Here is a 16,855-nt window from a genome sequence, read left to right on the forward strand (position 1 = left end):
TAGGACAGTCAGGAAACCTAAGTAGGTAATATGAATCTTTGAGGTGATTTGATGTCTTTTTTTTTTTTTTTTTTTTTTTTTCCCCCAGCTTTTTTTTTTTTTTTTTAAATTATTTTGTTTGTTTTTAAATCTGTTTAGATTTACAGATTACTGCTCAGACCTGATAAATTCATTTTGTACTTGGAGGCTTTATGGTTTTAAACTCTGAAGTACTATTAGGGCTTACATACACAGTGTAAGTTTCTTTGCAGTCAAATTTTATTTGAGAACTCAGTGCTCAGCTGACAGAACAGATCAATTACTACCAGTTATGAAAACATTTTATATCCTGTAAATCCACAGTAAGGACAGCACCTTCATGACAGACAAATGAATTCAATAAGTACGCTACATAATGACTAATTGGAATCAATCACACTTCATGCAAGACATCACAGTGGTGTCATATAAACTCCAGTGTAGGTTAACCCACAGTAGAACTGCAGTTGTTGCAAGACAGAAGTATTTCTGTGCCAATCATTTGCTTTGCTAAAAAAAATTAAAACCAGATGAACTGGTACTGCCTACTTTTCTTTCTTCTTCTGACCCTTATTGTGACATCAAATGCAAAAACTCTGAGAACCACTATCTTCAGTCATTTAAGGCAACACAATTTCTGCTGACTGAGTAAGCCAAATAAGCTTCAACATACAAAATTCTCCTTTGAGAAGAATAGCCATAAAAATTCCAATATAATACATGACATTAAGAGTGAACCTTATTGACAGTCACATTCCCAGTAGCTCAGACTTTCCTTCACATTCACATTTAATGTAAATCCAGTTATACATATTTAGCCTATATGCAAACAATTTAAAATTTTAGTTGCAAATCACCGTTTTGTGCCAGTTTCTGAAATAATGTTAAACTGCGGAGCCTGGATTCTCGTTCACCATCCTTCCACAATATAATGAGATGGTCAGCAGAGCACGTAACCAGTCCCAGTTCACTGAAGTACAGGAACATCTGCAATGAAACCATTACTATTATTATGACACTCACATGATATTATCAGCTGGCTTAAATGTTCAGTGTAGACCTGCACTGAACAAATACATGTGTTTGAACAGAAACATTTCAGACGAGTGTATTGATTAGTTGCTAAATTTCTGATGAATTTAGGAGGACCTAAAGCCTGTTGTAAGTCCCATACAACTCCAAAGTATGATGAAGACACTCCAAGCCTCCAGACCTACGCAGTCGAAAGTTACAGCTGCTTAAATAACACCTCTAAAAATTACGTAACTAAATGAAATTCTTTCTTCTCATCCTACTAAAACTGGCCTACCTGTACAGCCGATGAATGACCAATCAGATCACCAACTAGCTCCAAAAAATGCATAGGTGTATTCTCCTGCACCTTCTTAGCTTGGTTTGCCTGCTTGTTTGCTCTTCCAAATCCCCACATGTTGAAGAACCCTGTAGGGGAGGGAAAAAAAGTTTTCTTTTTAGAGTTGCTTGTAATCTAAAAGTAAGTAGGACTGTCTGCATGGCAAAGTAATTGAAGCACTGTACTGCACAGCATTTCTGAATTAGAATTACACATTTTAATGGCAGAGGAAAAAACAGATATTTGGAATCTTGTCATAACGTGGTAAATTTTGCATTACTCACTTGGATGAGAAAATGTATATTACTTAGCAGAAAATCCAGAAAATGCTTAAATGAACTAACTGAAAGGCAAAGGCAGATGCAGGACAGTGATGCTCTGTCCTCCTAAGCTGCCTGGCTGTCATTTGTGCTCAGAAGAAAGAATTGAGGTGCCAGTCTCATCCCTGTGTATCCTCCACTGCACAACAGAGCGCAGCACACAAGTAGCAAGCAAGATTTTGGTGCTGAATTGCTTGTTTTCATACCACTTACTGACTTCTCGTTTAGTCTTAAAATCGTCACCCAAACTGTGCAACAATAATCCTCATTCCACTTAGATAACAAGAAAACACATATCTGAAGAACTGTGTAATGACATGCACAGAAGTGAGAAATTTTAGTTCTGCACACAGTGAAGTTCCATCTTTGCTCCTGACCTCAGCAGACACCAAGAAGTGTGCTAGGCCAAGGCCTTGGTGCAAAGCAGATGACAAGAGTGGTGACCAGCTACTTAAGGGATGTGTATATGTGAAAATAGCACAGCAACAGCAAGCTAGCCATCCCACTACAGCATATAGTTTCTTTCAAACCTATCTCCAATTATCAAAGTTAGATATTTCCAACATGAAAAAGAAACATGTCACAGCAAGAAGATTTGCAATTAAGAAAAAATATTAGAAAAAAATCTTTTCAACAGTTTTATCAGTCAGGCAACAAGACCTTGAAAACTGCATGCAAGTGAAGTTGGGTATAGTCTCAAAGTGAGTCCAAAGCTCAAGGAGGAGATGTAGAAATCTTTTTTTTTTTTTTTTTTTTTTGTGCCAGTTCATTTGCAAGCTTGTCTTTAACTTTCTTTACAAGATCTTGCAACTTACTTTTGGCAGGTAGAGTACCCAGTATGAGGAGATGTGAGGAGATGAGGAGAAGTTTGTCAAGAGACAGTAATTTCTGTTAGACTAGCTAATGAATCTGAAAACTGAAATAAGCTTTATGGGGCAGAACTGCTCCAATAGGAACTTCTAAATTCTCAGATCAGATCTCAGGTGGCTTGTACGCCCAGTGTCTTCTCTGGTTCTCCTCCTACATCTGTCTCAGTTGATTGAACACATGACACTATCTTGTCTTACAAAGCCTTCAAGCTTCTCTACACCTGAATAGAGTTCTCTGATTTTCTTTTCCTAAATGCTGTTTTCACCCCACACTCCAAGCAAACCTGTTGGAACTGGTTCAGTTGTAAGATGCTGCTTTTCTCGGAGCTCCCAGATGCGTACACTGCCATCTTCTGAGCAGGATATCAGCTGCCTGTCAAAACAGTTGATAGGCAACACAAGTATGTATGCAAATAAGCTGTACCAATAAACTATAATGGACTCGAAACATAAATGGAAAATATATGTTCTCAAACCTTTAAAAAAAAACACACTAAAACACATCTGCAAACACACAAGATGACTTCAGCAAGCCTACTTTCATTAAGCAAAACCATATTATGTATGCAAGAGAACGTGAAAAAAAACAGCTTCTTTCATCACACATAAATGATGTACACTGAAAAACGTGTAGATTTTCAAGATCAAGACATTAATTTTTCATTTCTGATAGAATTTCGCTCCATCAAACTTATCTATTAAAGGATTTAAAAACACAGATCCTAGATTACATATGTAACAAGTTTTTAATGTTATTTTAATTAGTTTTTTTTTAGTTGGCTTCCAAAAATAAGTTCTAGCCAGAAATTCCACTCTAACGAACAAAGGCTGGAAGTTGCTATTTTTTGCCAAAATATTTTGTTAGTTCTTAGATATTTATGAAAATGATTTACCAGATCTGCCAAACATTTTTGCTTTATATACATAATACGCCACTAAGCAGTATTTTCACAATGTAGACAAAAGTGTTTATGAATTCTGACTTTGAGAATAGCCAAGATATTTTATTTTGAATCTGTCTATCGAGCACGCTGAATTAGTTATTTCACATTGATTTTCAAAAATCAAATCAATAAGCTCTACCTAGAAAAAGCAGATCAAGCTAAAGATTAAGTCCCTGCACTAGAAATTAGATGTAGCTTTGTAGACTGTATCCAGCCACCCTGCCAAGTTCTGAGCTTCTTTACTGCATGACAAAATGCACCATGACTTGTACCTGTTTGGAAGCATCTCAATGTGCAGTACAGAAGAGTCATGAGCAGTTCTCTGGCAGGCAATCACACGCTTCATTTGAAGATTATATACGTATATGCCTTTCCCAACTGCAGCATAAACATACTGGAAAGAAAATTCAGTGGAACAACTTATAGAAACAGACACTGAAATATCACCCTGTGTGTTACGGATTTCCAGAAGTCCTTACGACATCATCTAGTCAGCATTACATGGCTATTTTCTGTATTCATGTTAACTGCTTTATCCTAAGCACATGGAAACAGCAAGTTTTCAGAGGAAAAAAAAATGTATATATGCATCTTTTGGAAGCAATGAGAGATACTCTATACAAGCAGTTATTTAATTCCAGTACTTTCATCCTCCATCTTACAGTCCAAACAGAAACCAGGGATACCCATTAGTATTCCATTATGTTTGGGTGCTGTGTGACAGAGCCATGGCACACAAGAGACCTACATCATCAAGATGTGTTTGTTTGTTTCTATTGGTACTGCAAACACCTGATTTTCTTTTTTCAGACAAAAAACAGCTGTAACAGTCCATAATGTTAGCTCCCCCATACCGCCAACATCCTACAACCTGCAGTTAGCTCAATGACCAAAATCTGTATATGAAAATCATGCCCATTTTAAGGAAGTCAAACTGCTTCCAGCAGCAACTAAACTGAAAACACAAAACATTCGGCCTTTTCAGTAAGGTCAGGCACGCCCATTCAAAGTAGTTTGCTTAAGAATTTTTACCTCTTCATCAGATGCTAAGTTTTGAACTGAAGTTTCATTTGGACTTTGGGATAACTTTATTTCTGTCCGTGCATCTGGTTGGACAGAAGAGTCCCAGAAATTGCACTCACATGCCTGTTTTGTCCAGTCAAGTGCATCCCAAATTATTAACTCCCCCACATGAGAACCTGTTGCAAAAGTCAAATCTAGAGTGAAGAGGAAAAAAAAAAAAAAAAAAAGCACATTGAAATTGTATTATATTAAAACAAAGAAAACCCATCAATTTCAGACAAGGTTACAGCCCTACACAACAAGAAAATCTTCTGTTAGCACAAAGCTACATAGAATGCACAGTCACTAACTGACTGACCAAATTCCTCTCCCCATTGAGAAAATTTCCACTTGATTACTTAGAACAGCTAAGACAGCTGAAAGGAGATGAGCTCTCTCCTGTAAAATCAGAACTAGCAAAGAGGACATTCACTTGCTGCAAAGCACAGTATGAGAAAGGCTGAGACCATCGCTGAAAGTATGTACGAGTATTTGAAGTTCACGTGTTGCCTACATGAAAAAGCCTCTTATTCTTTGATAAGTGGGCACATCAGTAGGCCAGAAACAAACACCACAGAACCCAAGCTTTTTTCTCTCCATCTCTGCTCAGTAAGTCCTTTGTACCAATCTGGCTGGCACCTATTAGCTAAAGCATAAATATACAGTTGGTCACACTGGGAATAACTTGTTCCGGGCTCAGAGAGAATTCAAAGAGACAGATAAGACAATAAAGCAGAAGGCTAACTGCAGTCTTTACATTGGCAAAATTTCAGACAGTCACTTGGTCCTGCCAAGTAATGCCATCTAAGTGCAGGCCTAAATCTGGGCACTCTTTGAGCTTTTTCTACATCATAAACCTGCCTGGTTTCATTTCACATTTCATTGCCTTCACGGGCACCATAGAAAGGATCACCTACTACTTATGAAGCTTTAATCCAGTTACATGTTTGGTTCCAACAAGAAGCATACAGTTGAAATATTCCACCAACACCTGCTTACCATTGACACTGACCAATGACAAGATGTTATCTTGATGATCAACAAGGCGTTTTGCTTCAAGGATATTCCAACCTTCAGACTTATCACTGGAAGCAATCAACCTAAAAATGACTTCCAAGACAAAGAAAGTGACTAAATAAGCTTTATCATTTGTCAGAATAAAATATAGATATGCTCAAATAAAACAGATCATATTGAGATAGACACAAATTTAAGTACATTAAAAGCGAGACAGTGTAAGATGCGCAATACTTTTTATGATCATCTCTTTAACTGCTTTCCTCATAAAACAAAAATGTGAATAATTTATTACATTGTTATTATTAAGATCTCTTATTACAGCAGCTGCAGGGATCAAAGATTTCTACCTAGTAACTTTGAAATTCAGAGAACTGATCTACATCAGAAGTTGTACAGAGCAGAAGTGTTAAGTATTACACATCTGTATTGGTAAATAAGGTGAAAATGAATCACTGTCTCAAAGACTTATTAAACAAAAAGATGTAATTCTCTGTAATAACGCAATCAAAATCTCCAGGAAATAAGACCTTCTTTTAATCAGTCTTGGAATTTTTTTATGCTATCTCAAGGGCATGTCAGATCTGAGGGAACTTCAGATGGAAGTTTATCCTGTATACCGAAGTCTAAACATAAGAAGATGATCTCTAATTTGCTCCCAATGTTTTGATCATATTATTAGATGTTGGTCTTTTTTCATCTAAGTATTTAATATTGGGCAACATGGACTCATTGCTACATTTTCTCCTGAAACTCCCTCTACATTTTGGCATTTCAACAGCATCATAAAACACTTCTAAAAGGCTCCCCACCAACAGCTAGCAGATGTTTTACAGTTTGCATACACAAAAAAGTCTATCTCTAAGTGAGTATCAGGAACCACCACATCATCTCCTCACAGCTTTGGATACTGTTTTATTGGCAATACTGCACTCTGTACCTTAGGATACAGAGTTCCTAGGTATTGAACAGGTATGAAAACAAGTTCCAGACCAGGGCAAATGCAGATACCTACAATCAGATCTGGGAAGGTGGCATTAATAATACTAAAAGAACGCAGAAAAGTTTTGACCATTTCTCAATGAAATTCCTGAAGGAGATGAGTACTGTCTGTCTTATTATCACATAAAAACACGGGAAGATGCTAATTACATCTTAGTACCTTTCACTTTTCCTATGCAATTCCAGCAGTGTTCTGTCTACAGGCATCTCTGATAAGCAATGACAGAGGATACACAAACCTAACAGAAATGCAGTGTACTCACCTAGTTCCTTGCCAACAGCAGCCGCAACACAGTTTTTAGGCAATTCAACCAAAGCACTAATACCTTTGAAAAATAACGGAAATAAGGGAGAAAACAGTAAAAAAAAACAAACCAAAAGTTAACTGATAACTCCTTTTCAATAAATCTTTTCATAATTCTTGGTCTATATACAAATTACTAGCAAGACAAAAATCACACTGCATGAAGCCAAAGTAAATCTGCAACTGAAGTGAACAGGTTACTTCAGATGGAGGTAGAGTTAGGTTCAGAAACCAGCAGAATTCTGAGCACTGAACTTGAGACAGGAGAGGAAGTTCCTATCAATAATCTTTTAATCATTTAAGTAGGGCTAAGAAGTTTACATCCTAATGCTGGACAGCACTAAGGATGCTGTGGTTAATTACTGAGACTCTAAACACAAAGTTAGTTGCTGAAACTATTAGATACTGATATTACCACAACATACAAGCAATTAAAATACTATGCAGAGCCAGACGAAGCAAAACATGGCATAAGATGTCCAGCTAACTGTTATCCTGCCTGTGTTCCACATAGACCTCCCCCAACCTGTGCTGCCATATCATTATGTGAAAATTCCCTAAAGAATAAGCAGCCTCTTTCTCCCCACCAAAAGGAAGCAAAGGATTGAGAGAGGCAATGTAGAACATCCCACTGGTCAACCCTGCTTACAAAAGTTTAAATAGCACTCTATAGTAAGAACTGCTATTTCATAGGATACCTTGTATCAGTCTTAAAGAAATACTGGTATCTTTATTCAAAGATATTTCAAATTCAAAGATTCAAAAGGTCTTGATTCAAAGGGTCTAAGATTCACTTACCGCTACTCTATTCTATGACAAAAAAAAGGAAAATAGTGTTTTCAGCTTTGAATCTGATTAACTGCTTCTTAGCTATCTTTGTAAAGCACAGCAATAATGTGTAACAATTACTAACAGAAAAGCACGACCAACATTGAGGTTTTGATCAAAATACAGTAAATATAATCTGATCTCAATCTTCTACAAAAAAAATAAAAAAATTAAAAAATTAAAAAAACCACTGATTCTTAACAATAATTTTTTACTACTCTACTACTAATATCATCAAGTGTTAAATAGAAATAATAAAACTCCAGCTCCTTCACAGAGGAAGTAAAAGGATCTGGCTCCCATTACAGCAAATACATGTAAGTCAGTAATAGAGGGTTTAGCCCTCTAAAATTCCAAGTTAATTGGAATGCACAGTTATCACAAAATACTTAGAGTAACTGTAAAGTATTACACTTACTGAGGTCTGACATACTCTAAAATTCACACAGCACAGGAGATTAAAAGCAGTCTTAATTTTGAAATGATTAAGTTTGACATTTTTAAGAAGTGGCTCTAATACATAATGTTATCATTAAAATTAAAGAGAATTTGCCAAGTTGGTTTTGCATCATTATACAGATCCATTTTACTTGCACTTTAACTGCCATAATGAGTCATTTACATTTTTACCTGCATCAGTAAGATGACTGGTCTTACACAAGAGATCTAATTTTCGGTTCCAAACACATAGATCACTCCCTCCAGACAACCATACATCCAGTCTTTGAAGGACTGTCAAACACTGTAGAACAAAAATCAGATATATGTCACCTGCGAAAGTTCTATAGGGAATTTTTCTCTTAAAGAGAGCTAGATGAACCTGGAAATACTGTGAAATGCAGTATTAAAGTGTCAGTTTCTGGAGGTACACAGAATTAATTATATATGTTACATTTATTCTACTGACAATCTGATTTCTAATGAAATTTTCAATTAACATTCAAAAATAGTTTGACTGTGGATTGCCTTTTCCAACGCAATAACAAAACTTCTTCAGAGCAGTTCTCAAGCAGTTGCTGTTAAAGGGTTACATTTTCTTAAATTACATTAAATTGTTCATTTAAATACACCTCCTCACAGGAAGACCAACACAGAAGATTACTGTGCACAAAAAGACAGGCAGTCTTAGGTTCTCCTCAGCTTACCTTTACAGTAGAATGGAAACATGATACTTTTTGCACCTGCCTGCCAGTAGTACAGTCCCAAACCTGACTTAATTCATTAAGGAAACTGATTTTATATTCTTATTATAACTGCTGTGTTTTTAACTAAAGGAGCGTTTGGGTCATGGATATTCAGAAACTTGGTCTTTTTGGATTGTCTTTTCAAAAGCCCAAATTAACAGACTAATAATTGCCTATCATTAGGATTCACTTTCATAGTAGGGATTACATTGTGATAATGACTAGAAAAGATCCTAGTCTGATTCAACTATACCTACTGGATAGTACCAGCCAACAAATTCAAACAACATGTAAAAACAAAGTAAAAATAAATGATACATAAATGATTCAAAACCTCTCCAGGTCTAAGGATACAATAACTGTTCTATCAGCTGATGCTGTTAAAATCAAATGACTGTTTTCTTCAGTTGCTTCTGATGAAAAAAATGGTGCTATAGCTGTAATCTTGTGTGTGTGACCATGAAGTTCAAAAAGTTTCTCTCCAGTCTGAAAAATAAAAACAGGGAAATTATGGGTAAAACTTGGATTAAACCCAGCACTACACAAGACACGGGTACCAAACTACTTTCGAAAGCCAAAATTACTAAGAGTCAAAAATCTCTCAATTCCTAAAATATTTGTGGTTTTACTTCCTAGGCCTTTAACACTTTCCAAGACCTTACCTGAGTTAAGTAACATATTAAGGATATACGTGAAGAGTACTACATAACAAAAACAGTGGTTTTTACATTTACAGAGCCCAATTTCCATAAGAGTTACTTTATTTAAGAAGTTTTTCAAAAATTATAATGAGATTTTTATTACAGCAAACAAGGTCTTGCTTTGGCAATGAGTGAAGTATTTAACTATCACTGACTGGTGTTTTTCCAGTACAGTTCTGCCTAAGCTCTCCATTTAGACTCATCAGTTTTAACGCAGTTATTGTAAATAAAGCTACTAAGATATCCTTAAAGGGATAAATACTGGGATCTTGACACTCATTCATCAAGTCCATAGTTAGCACCTCAGTGTTTTCAGCAAGCACTAAGCATACATTAAAAGAACAATCAGTCACAAGTTCATATTCACTTCTGCTTTTCACATCAACATATAATTCCCCAGTATTTGTAAAATCATTATGCAACCAAAAAACATTTCAACTTCTAAAAATTACTTTTCTCTAATGTTCACAACTTTTATTTTCCTAGTTCTTCTTTTAAAACTGAGATTTGACGAACTCAACATCTACATTTTTCAAACAGTATTTCTGATACAAACCGATGCAGTATATTTTTATGCTAGTAGACATTTCTAACAGCTCTCCTTAACGCTTACACCCTCTGAAACAAACCAGCTACCCCCACACACACACACTAAAGAAGAGCAAACCTGAGCATTCCACAGAAAAATGATTCCATCATCTCCTGCAGATGCAAACCTGATAAGAAACACAAAGTGAAATCTTGAATGTAGCATAATATACTGGAATAGAAAAACATATATAAAAAATATTTGAAATGTCAGACTCTTGATTTTGATGTGACGAATAAATAAATATCCATAAATCTCAGTTAGTTTTCAAATTGAAGTCCTGAAGTGAGTACATTTAAATGTTAGAGAATTCCAATAAATACTATTATAAACAGAAGCCCACATTGCAGAACCAATTCTCTTGTTGTTTAAAACTTTAATGAAATATCTTATATACTGAATAACCTCACACCCTAAAACCAAATATTATCAGTCAGAGACAGCTGACTGCACACCATCAAACAAATTAGAAACCACTATCTGAGTTCAGCACAGGAGCAGAGAAGCCCAGTATTTACTGATACTTACAAGTAGCGTAAAAAACCTCCCAGAAGGTCTGTATTTAAGGTACCAGAAAGGAGAGAGAAGCAACTGTCCCCTTCCACTCTGTCCTTGTGAGGCCCTATCTGCAGTACCATGTACAAGCCTGGAAACCCCAGCAGAGGAGGGATGCGGAGCTGCTGGAGCAGTTCCAGAGGAGGGCCATGAAAATGACTGAAGAGCACAATCCCTTTAAATTCCAGTTGCTTTTCAACTAGCATTGGAACTGTGTGCCACCTTACAGAAATCTGGGAAAGAAACTCGTGTTTGAAGGAATTTTTGAGTATGAGTTATCAGCACAGAAGCTTAACACAGTGCTGTTTTGTACTACTTCCTCTTCGACATCTAACCAGTGTTTCTGTTTAAGCAAAGAGGTACACTGTAGAGTCAGCTATCCTACAGGTACATCCTGTTCACCAAGGTGGAGTTTCATGGGTCACCTGCTTCTTTTCCAGTCATGATCACCATTCCTCTGTAACCTTGTCTGCTTCCTGAAGGAGTAAGGGATGGTCAAACGAGCAACAAAGAAAGCTGTTCTTAAAACGTGTTATGAACTCTGTTTAGTTTAATGTGTCAACTGCTAGAGTATTACATGCAATCTTATCTCAGTCATTTTTTTGGAAGACTCTTGCTGAGGCTTAGCCTTTTTTAGCAGTATCCCAATCAATACAACCCTCACTTCATGATCAAAAAAATACAAGATAAAAGGAAAAAAAAAACACGCACACACACACAAAAAAAAACCAAACAAAAAAACACAAAAACACAAAAAAAACAGCTTTCTGTTACATTTATACAGGATTTATTTAGTATCTTCAAAAACCAATCTGAGAAAATTTTCCACTCACTGGTTTTAGCTGAGCCACTGAGAAAACAAGAAAATCCTTCTGCAAAATTCTCAATATGATGATATTATCTAAAGATCTGAAGCGTGAAACTTGGCTTACAACAGTTGACAAAAAAAACACACAATGGAATAGCAGCAGAAACTAAATAAAAACACTTCAGAAGCTGAGTAACAATACTAATTTTACTGAAAAGAATCAAGTGAAAAATATTATCAGCTGTTTAACAGCCCAGAAACTACAATATTCTTCATAAATAAAACCCCTGAATTACTGTTCAGTGAGGCAACTATCAAACTCCTCAAACTCTCAGAATATTAACCACCTACGTAACATACTCCTCTTCCAGATGCTATTTCACAATCTATCTTCCATATAGCCACACAGGCTCTAGCTTTATGCTGATAATCATTAGCTTAACTCCAATAATTTACCTGCTACCATAAAATGATACCAAAATGGTAAAAGATTTCTTTACCTCAAAAAATGCCTGAAATCTAAGAACACTCTGGTATTTTATTCAATGTATGTTTTAGGAGAAGTGTAACTTGTTATAAAAATAAATTTTCTTCTTCTCTGAAAAGAAAAGGAAAGGGCTGAGGAAAGACAAATCATATTCTAGTTTTAAATGAATTTTACTTCTGGTCATTTACCGTAATGAAAAACCGCCATGGAAATGCATGAAATTTCTCTGCTACACAGCTGCAACATTAAGAGTGAAAACTGACAGGCTGAAATTTTTCCAGAGTGAAATATATATACATTCTACATCTTAAGAGTCACAAAATCACCAAGGTTGGAACAGACCTCCATGATCATCCAGTCCAACCAGTTATGCACCTATCACCAATACCTCCCCACTGCACCTAAAATGAACTAACTGGGGGAAAAAATGAACTAAGTGGAAAAATGACATACCTTGCAAATACATATTAATAACATATTATTAATTATAATAATCCACTACAAAATGCCTGCTGAACACTGTGAAGATAGAGCATAGTTAAGAGCTTGGCTTATGTCTGTGAAGTGTATTGAACAGTATGCTAGAAATACTCTTCCACACATCATCCATAAAAGACAACAAATTACTCCTCAGCAAAGAGTCTCCTAACTATTAAGTAATGTAACTAGTTCTCAGGGTTTTCTATTTAATTCTTCAATACAGCTAAGAGTCACTCTGGTTAATATTAACTAAAAGCTTCACAACTTTATTTTAAGGCAGTTAATTAATTCCTCCCTTTAATGATTAGGTTAAATGAGAAAGCATGCAAGGTTAATATTACACTAAAATAAAAGGACTCTAATTCATTTTCCCAGTCACTCTTCCAAAGAGGCAAAGGTAAAGCTAGTGACTTCATCTCTGCTTCATAATCAGGGTTTTTTAGATGACTCCTGCCAAGGAATTTAAGTAGTCACAAATAAATAAATAAGTAAGAACAGAACAAAGATATCAGGGAACACATAAGAAAAATGCACAAAGTTAAAATTGGATGAGAGATAATATAACTGTAAGGTTTCAAATAAGTACAGCAAACTTTAAAAAGGAAACTGGAGTAAATACATAATTATTTATGTGATTAGCCCCTTTTAGAATTTTAGTAGCTATTATGTATAGAATTAAACTACTGAACTCTTCAAGATTTGAGAATTTCAGAAAAAAAAAGGTTGCATCAATTGCATGTCAAATGAATTAAGCAATGGAGATGCAGAACAAAGTACAACAAATACATTGCTTTTGACTCCAGTGAAAAAGCAGAGACATGAGAGACTTGAAGAAAAAGATTGTTAAGAAAGGAATAGCAACATTCAGTTATCACTGAGAATGCAATGTTCAATTACTATATTGAAGGAATCTGTAGGAGATTTACATTCTTTTGTAGAAACAAAAGGTGAAATATAACAGGTGTACTCAAACCAAGAACACAGAACACATCAGACCACTCAGGAAGAAAAAAAAGGAAGCACTGCTCTGTAGTGCCTTGGGAGAAAATATGTGTATGCATATACGAAAGGGAAGGTTCAGGCCAGAAAGCTATGGGCTCAATTAGCTAAAGGTACTATCTTCAAATAAATGAACTTGTGTCAAGAAATGAAAATGACTACTTCACCATTCTTATTTTCATGAAAGAATGGCTTAGAAAAGAAGAAAAACAATGGAAAAACATCATAAAAGAAGAGTGTTCACTCCTTGACGTTTTAAATCCAGGCTTAAATCCCCACCCTTCCCTAGCAAGAATGTAGAAATGACTCCAGTTATGTTTGCAAAAATATTATCTGAGGCATTACCAAGAACATTATGGAACAACTTAAAGCACAATTTCATACCTGTAATCATCTATTTGTACAAGAAAACGTACTATATCTTGATGACCTTTCAACACAAGGAGCTCCGTGTAAGGATTCTGTACTTGTTCTTCACCAATGGTCTGTACAGATGACTTCTAAAATTCATTAAAAAAGAAAAAATCAGATTTATTTTGTGCGGACATAATTGCTTTCATCAGGTTTCTGTAACATTTAACAATCTATTTATAGGCTCACGTGCGAATGTACAGTTACATTTGAAGTTAATTTTCTGAAATAATTTTACTTAAGATCATCAGAAAGGCTCGTTTCTTATCACTTCATGTAAATAATATCCTTCTAGAGCATGTATTTTAAATCAAAATAGAGCATTTTCTGTTTGAAAAACATTTTGTACTGCTTTATTCACTGATATATCAAGACAAAAAGCCAGTTCAGCCACCAGCTACCACATGGAGCCAGCTTCAAACAGAACATATTTAGTTTTTCATTATATTACATACCCTCCTGAGAGGTTTCTGCATCTCTCATATATTTTATCTACCATTCAATTTCGAAAAATCCACATAAAGACAATGCCCTTAATTATACATATATATATCTCATCCACTGCAACTGCAGTCACAAAATACCAAAGCCAACAGCTTAAAAAAAAAAAAAAAACAAAAAAACAACCATAGAGGACAATTAATCACTTCATAGAACATCTACAGTTACGTCGGCTATTAATTAAAAGCACCATAAATCACTCAGAGCAAGCTGATCACCTGGCAGGGCCAACAAAACATTGTAAAAGCACTGTTTAGGTTCAAAATAGGATAGTCCCGCTAATGTCAATCATCAGATTGCTCAATAGAAGACAACCTCTTTGTGCTCACAGTCTTCAGCATTATGGAACAATTTGCTATTAGACATAATTTTTTTAAATGCCAAGCATATACAAATAGCTCAGCAGTAACTCGGTGACAAAACTCTCCCACTTCCTAACTTTATTACCTCTAGGACTGCCTGTTCCTTAAAGAGATCATGGAAACTACACTGTAAAACTGTAATTACTGAAGACTATAGCATAAATGAGAGATAAACCTACACAAGACAAACATCCTCAGAAACATCAATATTTTCTTGCAATCAATTATTTTCCATTATTTCTGAATTGGTACTGTGATACTGTACTTCGCAAGTTAAGGAAAACAAAATTAATAAAAAGGGAAGGAAATCTGTGTTATATTTAAAATGAAGAGGTTGTCAGAATGCTAGTTCTTGCAGTTTTATCTTGGTTTTGTGGTATCTGATGCATTTCATAAAGCAACTGTTCCTCATTTTACGCAATTATGTGAGAATGGCAGCTCCCATTTAAAGTAATGGAAGTATAGTCCTCAGAGTTATCAAGAAAAGTCAGAGAAATATGAAAATTAACAGTTTGGCCACAAAAAGCAAATCAAAATATTCCTTTTTTTAAAAAAATAGCATTCTAGAAATCCTACAATATCTGAGTAGCACTGAGCTGATGACATAAGCAGAACTGCAGTCAGAAGAGTTTAGTTATTTTATTTAATAACAGGAACATATACTCACTAAACAACTGCACCACTGCTTAGAAAAAGCCAGTTGTGACATTAACATAATAACTCTATATTCTGTCTTTGCTTCTTCAGTGTAAGACAGTGATACTTCTTTAGAAGCTGTCTATTTTTTCTTACTTCAGTTTCACATAAGGATGCTCATGAATACTGAAAGGCACAGTGCTGCAATGTGATATACAGAATAACAACCACCCAACAGTTTATCCTCCAGTTGTGTCACACTACAAGCTACTCTTGCTTCATATCTTCATCAGTACCTTCTCAAGGGTTAGACTATATGTGTATTCTTACTCTAAAGAAGTCTGCTTGATGTAATCTAAACTCTCTTGCAGCAGCAATGCCAAGTTCTTAGAGGATTAGATGCTGATCCTAACTTTCTTGTAGCAACACCAAGTTTTTAGAAGAGAAGATTAGATGCTGATCCTAATGGAACCCATTCCCATCTTACAGGTAGGACCTGCAACCATCACTGTGATAATAACACTCAACACAGCTTCACAACTTCCTGATAATCCCTGTGATTTGCAGCCCATTTCAGCACTGCTGTTACTAATTCCTGCCCTGCACATCAACCTGCTGGACACAACCACAGCATAGCTGAGGGTTGGACTGATGACACAGTGCTCTGCTGCTGTGGTGAGCACTGACAGAATCAAAACGAGACGTCGTCACGGCTTGTTTATGCACAGCAGCTGAAGGACTTCCTCATGCCTGCCTGGATTACGAAAGCACGGGGAGTGTGAATCCAAGCGAAAGCTTTGCTAACTCTTAAGAGCAGGCTCAGTTCAGCGCTCAGGACGGAGCAGTGACAGCGCTGCCTCCCTCACAGCCAGCCCGCACGTCGGCCATGTCAGCACCGACACCGCGCCTCACAAACACCCCGCGTATCGCAGCATTCCCCACCTCACCCCACCACCTCCTACCCGGGGGGCTGATAGGAAACAGCCCCCCACAACGACGGCCTTCCTCGGTCCCGCCGTACCTCCACCAGGCCCTGCGGCTCCCGGCCGCCCCCGATCAGCCAGCGCAGCATCCCGCTGCCGCCACCTCGCTGCAATACGGGGCGGTCCCTGTGAGGGATGAGCAATCGAGAGCAGAGTAGGTTGATTGCTCAATGATGAAACATTCTGCCCGGCCTCCAAAATGGAGCTATTCCATCAGGTTAATCCTCCCTCCCCTCAGTCCTGACATTCACTTCCTTTACAGATGTCTTGGAAGCCTGCAAAGATTCAAAGCCTGAGTTCCAAAGACTCAAAAAGGCAAAGGTCATAAACCCAAACACACCCAAAAGACTTTGCAAAGCCCATTTTTGGGCAGACACAGGAAGTAAAAACCCATCTGATGGGCACTACTCACTGCCACTGAGCCACTTATTTTGTTAGCCGTCC

The 16,855-nt window shown here is 36.5% G+C and overlaps 1 protein-coding gene across 1 annotated transcript; it reads right to left on the reverse strand.

Annotated features, from left to right (window-relative positions):
* Positions 1-236: 236 nt before the first annotated feature.
* On the reverse strand, positions 237-16,567 carry WDR41 (WD repeat domain 41). The gene is made up of 13 exons (XM_015848645.1): positions 16,450-16,567; positions 13,903-14,018; positions 10,268-10,316; positions 9,254-9,385; positions 8,861-8,923; positions 8,346-8,457; positions 6,847-6,909; positions 5,564-5,674; positions 4,535-4,719; positions 3,775-3,896; positions 2,843-2,931; positions 1,328-1,458; positions 237-1,005 (listed from the first exon to the last, which is right to left on the reverse strand). The coding sequence occupies exons 1-13, from the start codon at positions 16,498-16,500 to the stop codon at positions 853-855; spliced, it is 1,377 nt and encodes a 458-aa protein (XP_015704131.1). The 5' UTR covers positions 16,501-16,567; the 3' UTR covers positions 237-852.
* Positions 16,568-16,855: the final 288 nt, after the last annotated feature.

This window comes from Coturnix japonica, chromosome Z (genome assembly GCF_001577835.2).
Source record: "Coturnix japonica isolate 7356 chromosome Z, Coturnix japonica 2.1, whole genome shotgun sequence".
NCBI classification, from domain to species: domain Eukaryota; kingdom Metazoa; phylum Chordata; class Aves; order Galliformes; family Phasianidae; genus Coturnix; species Coturnix japonica.

Bases quoted from the DNA above. Each gene is read 5' to 3' on its own strand.
- WDR41 (XM_015848645.1), bottom strand. From the start codon at position 16,500: ATGCTGCGCTGGCTGATCGGGGGCGGCCGGGAGCCGCAGGGCCTGGTG. The intron at 10,317-13,902 runs GTATGAAATTGT...GTTTCTTATCAG, and splicing joins GTACAAATAGATGATTACAG to GTTTGCATCTGCAGGAGATG. The intron at 5,675-6,846 runs GTGAGTACACTG...TTGTCTTGGAAG, and splicing joins TGCTGTTGGCAAGGAACTAG to TCATTTTTAGGTTGATTGCT.